We start from the raw sequence: 15988 nt of genomic DNA on the forward strand, positions 1-15988 counted from the left end.
TCTGTCTCTCTGTTTTCTCTATCTCTCTATCTCTCTCTGTCTCTTTCTCATGAATTAAAGAAGATAATTGTTATATCAAACTTTTATTTTCAGTGGATGCAGCCTATTTCGAGGGGATGAAGAAAGTCCTCCGTGTCGGAGAGGAGAAGAAGGAGTTGGTCGATCCCTATCTTGTCTTCTCATTCGCCGGGAAGTCGGTTAGTACCATCACAATTCTTATTTCAAATTACCAGAAGTAAATCGTTGAAAGAGTTTGTGTTTCTTGGATATGTGATCATAAACCAGTGCCTTAATCAACATAGAACTGAGACAAAGTTTCCTCTACCTCTTCACCGGGTAGCCAAAAAATTTGTTAAAATCGCATAACAGCCCATTGAAATCGTTTTAAACGTAAACGATCTCACAGTAAGACTGGTATATAATAGCTACATCTTTTTTTTATTTAATTTTGCAAGTCAAAGATGCTGATATACGAGAATTTAATCAATACCAATTAGTATTTACTTATTTTATTATTCTATAAAGAAACAGTGCATCATTAATGTAAACTCTGTTTTAGCTGGAAAGGACATAATAATTATGCTTGAAAAATTGGTGGGTGATAAATGGAAACTAATCTGCAAACTGACAACGTTTCGTAAGGATTGTTGGGTCGAATGAATTTTAGATTGTCAACTGTTTCAATACAGATATCTCTATGATAATAATATTTTTCTTTTCTTGTATTAGATACGACGGCATTTCAAAGCAAATAAGAGAAAAAATGCATATTAACTGATCTCAACTTTGTTTGTTATCTTAGTTGGAGACAGATGTGAAATACACGAATGATCACCCTGAATGGAACCAGGAACTACGACTACCAATCAGAGTAAGAATTTTACTTTTTTTTAATTTTGTTTTTCCTCATCCGTTGTAATTATGCTGTCGTTGTTTTTGTTATAACCATTACAATTATCAATAATATTATTCCTATCATTATGATGATTATTATCATTATCATAATCATTGTTATATCAATATCATTATTATAAATGCTAGTATTATTATCGTTATGATTTAATCACATAATCTTTCTGCTATTCTTTCCTTTCCGTAGTTTCCTTCGATGTGCGAGCGGTTGAAATTTGTATTGAAAGACTGGTAAGTCGTTTTCCAAACACGATTTTTATATGACATAAATACTTTAAAATGTTTTTCGTAGTTATTTTTTTTAATCCCATTATTGATAGAGTGCATTCCTTTGAAATCTTTAACTCAACTTTTTAATTATCATTTCTCTCTGAGTATCAGGTGGGTATATAGATAATGAAAGATAATACTCTCATTAACACCTTTCATAATACAGCAGTTATTATGAGCGAAACTCGAATTTACAAGAATATAAACGCATAATTTAATACGAGTAAATAAGTATCAGATAATCATATTTCAACTTGTGATATTTTTCGTTGATAAAATAGTAGTAGTTGGAAGAATTATCAAGCATGAAATGTGTTTTCCTCTAAAGTCGCCAGCAAAGAAAGTGAGTGAATTATAATAAAGGAATGTATAGTTAACAACTAAATTATTCACCCAATTACCGTTTTTTGTAATTTACAAGTACGTAAAAATTGATTTGACCCGACTTATGTTTCTTGAGAATGTAACATATTAAAGCTTGCATCTAAAAGTATTAAACATAGGCCCTAATTTAACCTAAGCACGGTTCATTCTTGACTATCGAACAAACGAACATCGAATTTACAAAGGATGTACATAATTTAGTTATTTAAAGTATGTATTTCTTTTCTGTTTCCTTGAATAATATTATTTATAAAGGGATCGGCTGTCAAAGGATGACTTCATCGCCACCACTTTCATCGATATCAATACAATCGGATCAAGAGGAGATGATGGTATTTATGTCTTGTCTTTGAGAATTAAACTTTTGATCCTAACACTAAAAATCTTTACATCCGAAATGTAGAGAAACTTTCATGACAGTGTTTATTTCCTCTTGTTTTAAAATAAAGGTAATTCGGCATATAATAGTTTATAGTGGGCAGCCCTATGAATTTTTGAGAGAGTCGATCGGGTTTTAAAAGTTAACTCAAATTTGATAGTTCAAACTAATTCAAGTAATATTTACATGATAGCACGATTACAAAGCATCATGATATAGAACATGAGATGGGCCCTAAAGAATACCTTAAAATGAAACAAACAATGAAACAACTGTTGGGTACACGTGAATAATTTACACAATATACAGACGAATGTTCAAAAGAAGTCAAGAAATAGACTGACGAGAATGATGGTTTGATAACTAAATACTGACTCGTATAAAATCATTTTCACTGAAACTGTTTTTAATTTGATTGCATGGAAATGTTGCGTAGGTAGATATCAGTTTTACAAAATGATGCTTAAAATCAATCCATGTACCATATTAACCGAGTTTTGTATGATTAGTTGGGGGCAACTTATTATTATTATGTATATTATGTTCAATAATGTTATTTTCGAAATTTCGATAAAGTGGAAATAAATCAACTTGAAACTTGAATTTTTTTCCCTACACTGCGTTAACATTTATCATGCATTTTTCTTTTTTTTCAAGATAAAAGTCATCATAAAATACTCTTTCTAGTTTATCTTGTTTATTGAATATAGCATACAAAAAAATTCTAAAGGTTTCTTGGTTTAAATAATTAAGTATATATTTTTCTTCTTGTTTTAATCGTATTTCCTCTATTTTATTAGCCGAACAGACTGGTGAGACAATATATGCGATTACACACAAAGAGCATACGCACGTTTACTGAAACTCACATTAAAAAATAAAAATAACGGGCACTAAATCATTTTCTGACTTTTGATCATATCACATAATTCTATCTTCTTAGACTGAATAATTTTCAGCACGTCATCATTCTGCACATCAAGGATTTTGTAGAAAAATAACACGTGTGCTGGTGCTGTGAAATATGCTTCATTATTATCAGAAAACTTGCTCACATTCTTATTATGTCACTTATCGCAATATCATTTATAAAGGCTTTGCACAAAACTCACTTTCAAGGGTTTAACGTCATCCAACCTTTTTTGTTAAAGTGAACTAATGAACTCGCTGATTTTATTTTCCCTCTTTAAAATGCCTTAAATTGTTGCAGATACGGTGCCAGGTAATGGTAACATAAATAATGATAGTAATACTTTTTGTAGTCATTATAGTGATGGTGATAGTGATGGTAATATCAATAATAATAGTGATGGTAATAGAAATGATAATCATAGTATTGGCGATAATGATAGTGATGGTCATGGTTGTAATAGTAATAGTAAGCAAATAATTACCGTGGGTGAAGGTGATGGGAAAAACTATTCTCTTCCGAGGCGATCTGGATGTAGCTATCTTTCCAAAGCGAAGCTGAGGAAAGATAGCGTTTACATTCAGATCGCCGAGGAAGCGATCGTTTGTCATAGCCTGAAACTAAAATGTGATTATTTGCTTTTTATTCCACATTTCCACATCGGAAACATTTCACTGATAATTAGTGGTAGTGGTAGGGTCCACGAGAAAGACAATCTAACTGCTTTTAGTGCTGGGCCTAGCTCTAACAGTTACTAGACTTCTAGATCTAGTAAAGTACTAGTAGTAGTAGTGCTAGATCTAGGTCTAGATGCTATTCTGTTAGATTCCATTTCTGTTCGAAGGCATGATGGGAGGGGGAGGGGTAGGTTTGATCTACCTACCAACAATGCTATTCCAATTGACTCCACGAAAATTTCATAGGCTACCACTTTATTTAGCAGGACTCTTAAATGAAAGTGGTGTATCAAAAAAAGTATACAAAATGTGGCAAAATGCCAGGGGTAATTTAGGGGCCTACTTTCCCAGAAATTTATAATCATATAGGATTTTCTCATAATCTTAGGCAAAAGATGAACTTTATGCTGTCATCAATTCTCTTTCTTTTAGGGGGGGGGGGGCTGAACAAATAAGATGTTGCCGTGACCGACTCCCTATGTACCGGTTCAACTGAAATAGCCCCTCCTACTAAAATATACATGAATTATTCAAAAACAAATATTGCTTTTATTCATGTATTTCCAACTGGGGGTGTCCGTTGGTGCTGCCTATTACTGGGTATGCCACTGCTACATACACCAATTTGCAATGTTTAATTCCGCGCTTTTTTAATCCATTCATTTTTGGATACCATTTTGATTTAAAACTTTTGGTCTCGAGTCGCATCTCTCTGTCTTTCTTATATCTAGTATACATGAATTGTACAATGTCTTTGTTTGTAGTTGGAAGCATGTTATTTTCTGAAATCTCTATTCAGTCTTATTGGTACAGAACATTTGTTTTGTCGCAATGTTTCTTAACATCTTAGGGGAGAGTGGGGTTATAGTGAAAATCTTTGGTTAAGTACAGGACAGAACAAAATAAGGGAACATCACTGCACTGCACGCTTTAACTAGTAGTATGCTTCTTCGTCTTGTTCTTTTTCTGTTAGCTCCTCCTACTCAAATATACATGAATTATTCAAAAAAATTATTGCTTTTATTAATGTATTTCCAACTGGGGTGTCCGTTGGCTCTGTCTATCACTTGATACGCCACTGCTAACATACAACAATTCGCAATGTTTAATTCCGCACTTTCTCATTCTATTCCTTTTTGGATACCATTTTTATTAAAGCTTTTGGTCTCGAGTCGCATCTCCCTGTCTTTCTTAGCTAGTTTACATGACTTGTTCAATATGTCTTTGCTTGTAGTTGGAAGCATGTTTTTTTTCTGCAATCTCTATTCCGTCTTTTGGTACAGAACATTTATTTTGTCGCAATGTTTCTTAACATCTTAGGGGAGAGTGGGGTACTAGTGAACATATTTGGTTTAGTACAGGAGAGAACAAAGTAAGTGAACATCCATGCACTGCATGCTCTTACTAGTAGTATGCTTCTTTTATTTAAGCTCGTAGCTCCATGATGAATTAACATTTTTAATGAAAAGCTTTGATTTTTGTTATACAGTATTTGTTGCGCAGGTTCATGCTAGATACTTTAGTTGCTGTGAAATTATATGACGTTTGTTGTAGCGATTGCACTGTAGTGTTTACATTATGTTGATTGAATCGCATGCATAACCCCATATTTGCGTTTACACGTTCTTTTTCTTTAGGTATCGTACAGATTATCAGAATTTTCTACATTATCTTTCAATTTGGAAGCTTTTAGAACTTAAACGAAAATAGAAAAATTGCATTCTTCTTATTCTTCTTCTTAGAGCCATAGAAATACCACATGATTGAATCTCTTCTTGTGTTATTATTTTTCCTAGGATTCCTTCCGACTTTTGGACCATGCTTCGTCAATTTCTACGGTTCCCCTCGCGAGTTTGATACCTTCAATGATGACCACGAGGCTCTGAACATGGGACGGGTAAGCTTCTAACTCATGAACTTATCGTAAAAAAGTAATGGCGTAGCCGCGCGGGGCACGGGGCACATGCCCCAAATCAAATGGCAAAAAGGGGGAAATAAAAAAAAGGGAGAAGTGAAAAGGGACAATGAGAATCAAAATTATAGGACTCTTCCTGCAACCTCAAACCTTTGGTTTAGTTAAACGGATTTCATCTTGCAGATAAAAAGCGGTACCCCCCCCCCCCGATAATGTAGCCCTTTCTTCATAGATGGGTCAACATTAAACCACTGCTTCTTGATATTTTATTGGTTTCACATTTACTTAAAAGTCCATTCCTGTATTGAAGGTCTCAAACTCAGGTTTGCAGACGCGGCCTTGACTCGGGACAACGACAAAATAGCTCATAGAACTAATTCCTATTCCTAATGATGTAACTAATCCTAATCAACGAACGACGAAATAAGTTTATTGCGATATCAGTGCAAGGTTCCCCAGGGGTTCAATTGAAAAGTTAACAATAATCTAGATTTGTAAAATTGCGTTTACTACAGAAAGGTATTTGAGCGCTTTATAAATATTAGTACGTCATTATCAAGGGACGCACATCAATTTTTGTTCGCTTATATTTGGAATCATTTCACCCCTAAAATCCAGTAAAGGGTTTTTGCGATTAAAATGATGAGAAAAGCACTGTCCCCGGTTTCTGGTAAGGATATCGATACCGAGTCCAACTTCAATTTTGAACAAAGGGAAATCCGATCATAAAACCAAGTCGTTTGAAAGAAGGCAAATAAAAGAGAAACCTATTTGTGACGGTTTGAACAAAATCTCACGAAAAGGTATAGGTTTTTAAAAAGTTGTATCACTATAAATATGGACGTTTCATATTGGACGAGTAAGAGAAAGACTCTACGTATAAAAGGCTTATATAGGTTTCATGCAGCATGCAACCACATTCTATTAATTTCATGTTGTTGTTTTTTCATTGCAGGGGGAGGGTGCGGCCTACAGGGGGCGTGTCCTAGTGTCCTTGGCTACAGAGCTTGGGGACCCGCCCGATGAGCCCATCGTAAGCATCAGTGCTCATGACATTCAGAGGGTGGACAAATACAGACGACTTCGGAAATACCATCTCTATGCCGCCTTTATTAATGCTACCATGGTCAGCGAGACAGATCATCCAGTGGAATTTGAGGTAATTTTTGTTTTGGGTTGGCGGGAAAATTTGTGTGCGAAAGAGGGTTGAAGGGATAGTTGAGTTCTTGTTTCAGACCAAAAATGCCTTCAAAGTACATGGTTATTGCTCTTATTCTTACTTACGACGTTTTTAGTGTCCTTTAGGACCTAAAATTGCTGTTAAGGTAATTTTAGACCCCAAAACGAATTAAATTTAGCCAATACGATCATACCAATTCAGCACCACTTTCAAAAAAAAATGTTGTAGGTTAATCAAATACCTGGTCACGTTTTGAACTCCTCTTTGCATGGGTTCTTTTGTATTTTATCCATGTCAGTCCTACAATTAGTAGAATGCTTGTATCTTCAGATTTAATGGTGCGATTGTCCTTACGGGTAAGATTTATACTGAACTACAATTACAATTGAAAGATTTAAACTCCTGAATAGAGACTGTATTATTGTCAAATCGCATGTAAATTATTGTTATGTCATGTATTGTTACGAATACAATATACAAATATTAAATTTTGTTTGGAAGGATGTAATAGTGTAATTTTTTTCTTTTTCAAGATGATTTACCGGATTATTGCCTAAAAGGAAAATATATCAATATAAATAATTATGCAACACTTGTGGAAAAGTTGATTCAACGTTATATCTTTTGTTATATTGCTAGGATGTGATTATGTTTTGGATGATGATATGTAATGTGATATTTCACCTATTCCAAGTAGAACTACAAATAAACCAAAAGATATATTAGTTGTAGGTAAGGACATACGAAACAAGAAATCTAATCTCCTAAATATTATTTTAAATCAGCGCAATATGCAATTTATAAAAGTTACGTTAAAAAGATTATTCAGTTATTCACCCGCATGCTTTGTTTTTGATAAGTCGTCCCTAAGATTGTTGTTTTAAAGGCTAATATTAAATTTGAAATGCATGGCCCTGTGTGTTACCAGTGTCTGTGATATGGTGTAATATTGAAGCCCTAAAGAAATTGCGATTCAAAATGATCATGAAGTGCCTCAAAAAAGTAAAAATCTTTGAGTGACCGGTCTTACCATACTCATTTTTCCAAATAGACTGCAGTGTTATAAAAACCGTTAGGAAAAAGTATTCTGAAATTTCTAATTTCAATCATAGATATCTTGATAATCAGACAGGCGATTGGCTTGTAAAAGTCATGGAATTTATGTGTGACGTAAAGATTTATAATTCTGATTACAGCATGAGCTAAATCCAGGATTTTTTTAATAGAATCTGAGGCCAAGTTACCCATTCCCTTTGATGTATGAATGTGTTAACGAAAAAAATAATACTAAGCTGGAAAATTATTTGAATATAATTAAATTGTTTGTTTCCATTCAATCATTGAACAATCAGTGTACATATGTATTGAAATCATAGAATTCAAAACCTCGCTTGAAGAAAATTAAATTAAATAATGATAAAACCTGTACAGCTCAATTTATACTTGTATTTCATTTATGGGTAATACATTTGTACCCAACATGAAAGAGAAAATCGAATACCTTTGTTAACTATCCATATATCAATATGTTTCTGAGCCATGCCTTGTTTTTGCTCCCCCCCCCCTCTCCCCCCCCCCCCCCCCCCCCCCCCCCCCCCCTCTCTCTCTCTCTCTCTTTTTTGGTCTCGTTCTTTCTTTAAAAATATCTTTATCTCTTCTCAACTTCTCTCTTTCTCCTCACTCTTAAATCCCCCTGTCTCTCTCCATCTCTCTTCCCCCTCCACCTCTCTCTTTCTCTCTCTCTCTCTCTCTCTCTCTCTATTATATATATATATATCTCTCTTTCTCCCTCTCCCCCTCTTCGCTATACCCTTCAGGTGAGTATTGGTAACTCCGGCAACAAACTCGACGACCGCGTCCCACCTCAACCGTCGACTACGCAACCAACGAATACCGTGTTCGATGGCAACCATTACTACTTTCTTCCCTGGACGAAAACGAAGCCGCTGATCGCCATCAACAGCGAATGGGAGGACATCAGCTTCAGACTCGAGGCCCTCAACGTTCTCTTGCACATCGTTGCCAAACTGGTAAGATGAAAGAAGCAAACCCAACATAAAATAACTTGATAACTACTAGTGGGAGCAGTTACACTGGAAAAGACTGTTAATGATTAAACTCTCAATTTTTTCTTAAATAATGTTTCATGTAAATAGGTTTGCAGAAACTTTATATATTAATTAATGAATGACTGAATTTATTAATTAGTTAATTCATTTAATTCATTTATTCAATTTTCCTCCCATTAGATGTTACACTTAAACACCAACAGCTGATTATTTTCATAGGGTCCACCATATACTGACAAGGTTTGATAATTGCTCAACGTTGGCTTTCATGATGTCAATTTTAGGTTGAATATATATTAGCGGTTAAATATTATTAGCGGTCAAAGAGGCAAAAAATTAACAATGACGAAATAAACAAATAAACACTCATATAAATCAAAATTTTATCTTCTGTTTTCTTTAAGATTGTAGATTTTTTTCCAGTAACTATTTGTTTATTTTTTTAATCAGTGTTTATTTATTCTAATCACTGTTAATTTTGGCTCGTGAGGCCGCTCATAGTAATATTCCCCCTCCGTCACTACTCTACTTGTTGTCAATGTGGAATCCAGGCGCGTACGCAGGATTTTTTCAAGGGGGGGGTTTTAACATTTATAAATCGGTCTGAAAATTTCGCAACGACTCAGCCAGCCGCTGAATAAGGGGGGGGGGGGGGGGGGGGGGGGGGGGGGGGGGGGTAAGAGGACACATTTTTTTTTTTTTGGTCCCAAAAAAATCGCAACGACTCAGCCGACCGCTGAATAAGCGGGGGGGGGGGGGGGGGGGGGGGGGGGGTAAGAGGACACTTTTTTTTTTTTTTGGTCTCGAAATTTGGAAATTTGACATTTTGCTCCGTTGGGGGGGGGGTAAGGTTCACCTTTTTTAGGTCGGCCATGGGAATAATTTTTTTTTTTTTTTTTTTTTTTAATAATAAAAAAAAAAAAAAAAAAAAAAAAAAAAAATCCAAAAGGGGGGGGGGGGGGGTTTTAGGTTTTTTTTAGGGGGGTTTACACACAAAAAATTTCCAAAGGGGGGGTTTACCCCCCAAACCCCCCCCCTGCGTACGCGCCTGGTGGAATCTACTTGTTTTGTTACAAGAGGATAAAGAAACATAAATTTAATGTCATTTTTTTCTATTAGGAAAAACACATCGAGCATGTGAAGACGTGTATAAAATCAGGAGCAAGTGAAAGCGAAGTGGCAACTCAAGTTATCAAGGCCATCGACAAACTCATTGAAGACTGCAAGTAAGATAGTGTACAGGTTTATCCAATTTTTTTATGAGTGTGTGTGTGTGTGAGAGAGAGAGAGAGAGAGAGAGAGAGAGAGAAAGAGAGGGTGAAATGTATGCTTGAAAAAATGATAAAGAAATGAATTATTAATCAAAGTAAATAATTCGTTATACATGTTATACAAGTTATGCATGCGAATGAGTTCATTCCTATGGCTTCTATTGGTAAATCAATAATGATAAATCAAAATCAATTTTAGCAACTGTCCACCAAAAAAAAGTATATTCTAATCTCATTTGCATTATCCGTTGCGAGTGTTTCTATTTACTGTACCACTTCTTTCTGACCTACCTGACACACTTTGATCTGACACACTTTTTTTCTTATTCATTTTCTACACAGAGGCATTTTAATGAGACAGTTTCTGTGATTGGCTTTTTTGCTAGTGAATGTTTATTTATTTCTTTTGTTCAGGACACCCTTACCTGATTTCGGGGACATGAAGAAATACGCGAACCAGCTCGACCATCGGAGGTTCGAGCTTCGACGACGGGTCAAGCTGGAGATCGTGCGACGAGCAACGATTCTCCGTCAGGAAGCCATCGAACCCGACGAAACGGTGGATGAACTCGAAGAGTACCTGGTCATGCTCAAGGACATCGCAGTCGAGGTAATCAGTTGACCTGTGCAATCATTGAAATCAAAACGACAAATGAATATTAAAGTACATTAAAGTATAGGTGTCGTGGATGAGTGGACACGTCGCCGGACTGTCGATCACAAGGTCCGCGGTTCGAGTCCCCCCGTGGCACTAATGTCCTTTGGCAAGACATTGATCTACATTTGCCACACTCCACCCAGGTGTTAAATGGGTACCGGTAGGAAGGAATTCCTTAAAATGCTGTGAGCGTCGAAATTGGCAGCCTATAGCATAGCCGGGTAATGTTGGAGCGCCTTGAGGACCTTGCAAGGTCGATACGTGCGCTATATAAGAATCCAATACCATTATTATTATTACATGTAACAATACTGTCGAATTCGTTGTCAGAAAGTAAAACTTACTTTATGATAAGAAAACATTTTAGCATGAATCCTCACATTACTAAGTAATCCTGAATTCCGATTAGCGGATGGAGCTTTCTAATCATGTCCAACATGGATACGACAGATAGAATACATACTTCTCCTCCTCTTGCAAATTATTAATAGGGTGATCATACTGCCTGTGCAAACAGTCTGCCCCGCAAACACACACACACAACAGCAGTCAGTTGGTAGAAATAGCAATTTTTGTAAATGTATTTTTAAAAAATTAAAAAATATTTTTAAATTTTTATTTCACATATATTTTAAGCATACCTTTAACTACAATTCTGTGTAGTTTAATTGTTATAGGCATGTGGGAAATATGTTAATTATTTAATTAGAATATTGTCTTTTCAGCCATGTGTGACATGGCCCGCTGATCGCCCATTGACTCGCGCTGCTCATTCTGCGTGGTGAAAATGCACCTCAATGTATAAAACTCCCCTACAAAAATGCAATATCCTCATATGTTTCACTCATTGAATCAATTTGTTATTTACACTTAAGGTAGCCACAACTGTACTGAGATCACCAAAGGTTTTTGTTACTCTGTAATTCAGTCCTTGTGGAGTGTTATGTCCTGTTGAATGGTTTCTCGGAAAATCGTCGTAAATCCTCAAATCTGACATTTTTTAAATAGGCAAATATACTGTGATGTAGCTGAAAGTCTACAAATTCTTATCATATGATCGGTTTTTCTGAATAATTTGTGAAACACATGAGAAAATAGCTGTGACGGTGATCCAAGTAATTTCCATCGCCATATTTGATTGGCATTGCAAAAATATTTAGAATTTAAGGTTAATATTTGGTGTAAATATGATCTATGAATATATGATTTAAAAAATGCCCCCAAAATGAACAGTTTGACTTGCCTAATTTGCATAATGAGTGCGCGAATATATAATTAGCTGAAATGAACTAATTTGCATATTTGATGAATATTCATGATTTTTATTTTAATTTCAAATGAAATATATTTCCATACCTCTCTGATATATTCATGATTTTTATTTTTATTTCAAATGAAACATATTTCCATACCTGTCTGATATACATAGGTTTCACTGATGTATCATGTTCGGTTTTGATTTGATTACCTATGCGCATATTAATTAGGCGGACTTAGTTATTTTCACAACTTTTTTATATCTGCAGATTCGCAAAAATGGCAAAAATTACTTATTTTGTTGGCTTCTGTTTTCAAAACGGTAATAGATATATGAATTTTCTTTTTTGTATTCTTTACCACAAAGATGATATTTTAGTGTCTGATAATTTAAATTATTATTTGTGTCCAAGAAAGTGATGAATTAATTTGTCAACTTTTTCGAATTATGCCATTTTTGCCAATTTGACCATTTCTGGCAGGTTTTTCGGTAATTTTGCGATATCAAAAAAATGGTATAAAATCACAACGCATTGACCGATTTCAATTCTGTTTTTTGTTTTTGAAGCTTTCATAAAGCTTGATCATTTTGTAACCATCAAATAACATGTGTTTGTTGTAATTATTTTTGGTGTGCTATACCTATTATTAAGTTCTTTGTTGCCCTTCTTCTGTGCGACATGGTACTTTAAAGTCGTTAAAATATATATATATATATACGTATATATATATATATATATATATATATATCATCATCACTTGCTAATAAGCTACCAATGGTGGGGTTATAGTTTGTTTAGCCATCATTGTGAATGCCATTACAATACCCGCACACCGTGGGCCTACGTGCCACCCATGTACAATTAACATTTTAATAAAATATCTCTCTTCCTATCTTCTTTTCGAAAATGTACCTTTGCCAGCCTCAAAACAGCCTCCCTGACGTCGTGATCTGGATGATCTGCGGATCAAAACGAATCGCCTACATCCGGGTACCTGCCTACGAAGTTCTCTACTCGGAGCGCCGGAGGGAGGCTTGTGGAAGGTTCTGCGGAAGAACATTCGGCTACTTCCTCAAGGTATGGGAAGAGAAAATTACTTTTATTTTATTTTTAAAGAGTTATCGGTCGCAATATTTCGGATCCGGATAGTATATTTTCGCGCAAAAGACACTTCGGTCGTCATGCGAAAAATTTGCCCGTATATTGCCGAGGGATGGAAGACCAATCTTCTTTGATAAATTTTTGATTGGGTCGACTATACAGAAAGGTGAACAAACGCTGATCTAATCAGCTAAAGACAAAAAAATTTTATTCCCCCCCCCCCACAAAAAAATGACCCCAAGCTACGGTAATGGTGGGCAATCCTCACTTGAGACTGCTACAGAAATGTACCTTTATTCTTGGGAGGGGGGGGGGGTTAATAAATAATTTTTGGGTTTCAAGTTTCCTTTCTTGTTGTTGTTGTTTTTTGTTTTGTGCTTCCAATGATACAGTATCTATTGCTATCCCCTATTTTGAGGGTTGTGTGCCCTTTGTGCGCCCCTCCATGTCTCTCTATCACTCTCTATTTCTCTATCTCTCTCTTTTAAAAAAATCTATATCTCTTTCTCTTTCTCTTTCTCTTTCTATCTCATGTTCTCTCTCTCTCTCTCTCTCTCTCTCTCCACCTATATCTTTCTCCACCACTCTCTTCTTCCCCTTACTCTCAACCCCCTCTCTCCTCTTTTCTCCCTCATCCCTGTCTCTCTCATTCCCTCTCCCTTCCATCTTCTCTTCTCAGTATCTGAAGGTGGCAGGGAAGCAGGATGATAAATACGCCATACCGGCAATGCTCAGACTCAAACTATGGCTAGGACTTGAGTGCCATAGTGAAAACTTTCGCAAGGGAATGTCCGACTCAACTATAGCTGTCTACGCTGAAACGGTAATTAACCAAAACCCAGTATCCTTTATTTTCTTTTTTTTTCCCTTTTTTTTTGGGGGGGGGGGGGGGGGGGTGGGAGGATACAGGTCACATACAAAAAAAATTATTATCTATTTTCTTCCAGTGTTTTATTTTTTACTTTACACACACACGCACACGCATGCATAATGTGTGTATGTGTATGCGAGGGTGAGCGTGCGTACGTGCGTGTGCGTTTGTGTGTAATTAGGTTTGTATGTACATGTATCAGTCAGATATGTGTATTTACGTCTGAGGACAAACCTTTAAATTAATCACCCCCCCCCCCCCCGAAGCTCAGTTAGTTTGCCGGACAGAGAGCTGGACATGCCACTGACGGTGCCGGTAAACCACTTCACATAGTCTTCAAATAGAATAAGTTGAGTAACCTGGGAAAAATTAGAAATTGGCTATGAGCCATGGTCAAGTAATGACAATTATTTCATAAGACCATTGCTCAAAGCCTGATTATTCCACAGTATCACGTGAAAATATTGCAATATGACAGTATCTATTATTATAATTTGTTGATATTTCCATTACCTTAATATAAATATGATATCAAGCAATACTATAATGATAGTACGCCTAATGTTCTATTATTGTATGTTATAATGCTGCTTATAATGATTATTTTCAGTATGAAAATCAACTCAACATCTTGGGCCAGTGGACTGACAAGGGTCTGACAAGACCGAAATTTTCGGACTCAACTGGAAAGGTAATTTGAAGATATTGCTGATTATCTTTACAATCACATATCACATACTTATTATTATTGTGTTGTTTGGTTTATATTGCTTTTTGAGATAGAGATTGTTTTCTCTTTCATTTGAATTTCCTTCCGTTCTTCATTACCTTTTGTATCAATATTTAGAGCAAAATTGATATATTGATGTACAGCGAGGGAAACACATGGCTCGCTTGACTTCTTTTTCTTCATCGTAAATATAGCTTTATTTGGGACAAAGTAGTACACATTTTGCATTCTTTGTAAGAAATCTTTTGACCTTACTTCTCCCTTTCTCTCTCTCTCTCTTTCTTCCTCTGTCTATATGTTTCTGTCATTCCTTCTCTCTCTCTCTCTCTCTCTGCCGCTGTCTTCCTCTCTCTCTCTCTAACTCTCTTTCTATTTTATTTCTCTCTCTCTCTCTCTCTGTCTCTCTCTTTCTCTCCCTCTCTCTATCTCTCTCTCTCCCCCTCTCTCTCTCTCTCACACACACACAGCTTAACCTCCCCAAGAACAGCTTCGTCACACCAGAGGGATGGGATTGGGTAAGCCCTGATTGGACCGTCAGCCTGGATGCAAGGTAATACCACCAGTTACTCCCTCCCAACACTGCCCTTCTCTCACTCCCTCCTTTTTTATTTTGTCTCACCAAATTTATTCTCTCCACTCATGTACCTGCTTCTCCCAACTTGTCATACCTCTCAGCCCCCCCCCCCTCTCTCTCTCTCTCTCTCTCTCCATTTCTTTCTCGTCCCACATTCTTACTCCCACCTCTCTCTCTCTCTTGTCTCTCTCTATCTCTCTCCTCCTCTTCCTTCTCTATTCTGCCACCTTCCAACCGTTCTCTATATTTTTCAGTTTATTTTGCAATTCATTTTGATCTCTTTAACTGTCTACCCCATCTGTTTTATATATGAAATTGCTATATGAAAATCAGAAGCTTGCCAAAAATCAGTCCTTGTTTGCCAAAAGATCAATAATCAATAAAATTAGTTTACTCTAAATATATATAGAAGATCAAGACTACAGAGAAAACTAGTATCAGTCAAGAGCGGGGATGGGGTGGGGGGGGGGGGGCACGGGGCGGACATACATGTTAAATTAGGAGAACGTGGTATATTATAATACATGTTTCTTTGTAGTCTCCTGTACGACGCTGATGCAGGACTGGATCATTTCTTGGAGGATTGCTTCGAGCAGTCCATCCGCTACATCCCTGGAGGCGAATTTGCCTTGGCTGGTATCCCGTACACTACTGTGGTAGGTATCAATCTCCTTATAGTACTATAAACCATTTACATTACGTATTATTGTGTTGAGCAAACCACTATTATTATCGTTGTCATCATTATCGTTGTGGTTATCATCATCATCATCAACATTATCACTATCCTCTGCCTCCTCCTCCTCCTCAACACCAACATCATCACTA

The 15988-nt window shown here is 36.2% G+C and overlaps 1 protein-coding gene across 1 annotated transcript in view; it reads left to right on the forward strand.

Moving 5' to 3' along the window:
• LOC589501 (myoferlin) overlaps positions 1 to 15988 on the forward strand; it is a 69807-nt gene that overhangs the window by 20958 nt on the left and 32861 nt on the right. The window contains exons 12-25 of the mRNA XM_030985973.1: positions 94 to 197; positions 803 to 871; positions 1100 to 1143; positions 1822 to 1898; positions 5329 to 5429; positions 6403 to 6606; positions 8445 to 8657; positions 9816 to 9922; positions 10382 to 10577; positions 12806 to 12961; positions 13665 to 13808; positions 14467 to 14547; positions 15054 to 15136; positions 15699 to 15816. Coding sequence (XP_030841833.1) covers positions 94 to 197; positions 803 to 871; positions 1100 to 1143; positions 1822 to 1898; positions 5329 to 5429; positions 6403 to 6606; positions 8445 to 8657; positions 9816 to 9922; positions 10382 to 10577; positions 12806 to 12961; positions 13665 to 13808; positions 14467 to 14547; positions 15054 to 15136; positions 15699 to 15816 — 1697 coding nt within the window. The remainder of the gene's footprint in view (positions 1 to 93; positions 198 to 802; positions 872 to 1099; positions 1144 to 1821; positions 1899 to 5328; positions 5430 to 6402; positions 6607 to 8444; positions 8658 to 9815; positions 9923 to 10381; positions 10578 to 12805; positions 12962 to 13664; positions 13809 to 14466; positions 14548 to 15053; positions 15137 to 15698; positions 15817 to 15988) is intronic.

The sequence above is a fragment of the Strongylocentrotus purpuratus genome, unplaced genomic scaffold (assembly GCF_000002235.5).
Source record: "Strongylocentrotus purpuratus isolate Spur 01 unplaced genomic scaffold, Spur_5.0 spur5_scaffold_15, whole genome shotgun sequence".
Taxonomy (NCBI): domain Eukaryota; kingdom Metazoa; phylum Echinodermata; class Echinoidea; order Camarodonta; family Strongylocentrotidae; genus Strongylocentrotus; species Strongylocentrotus purpuratus.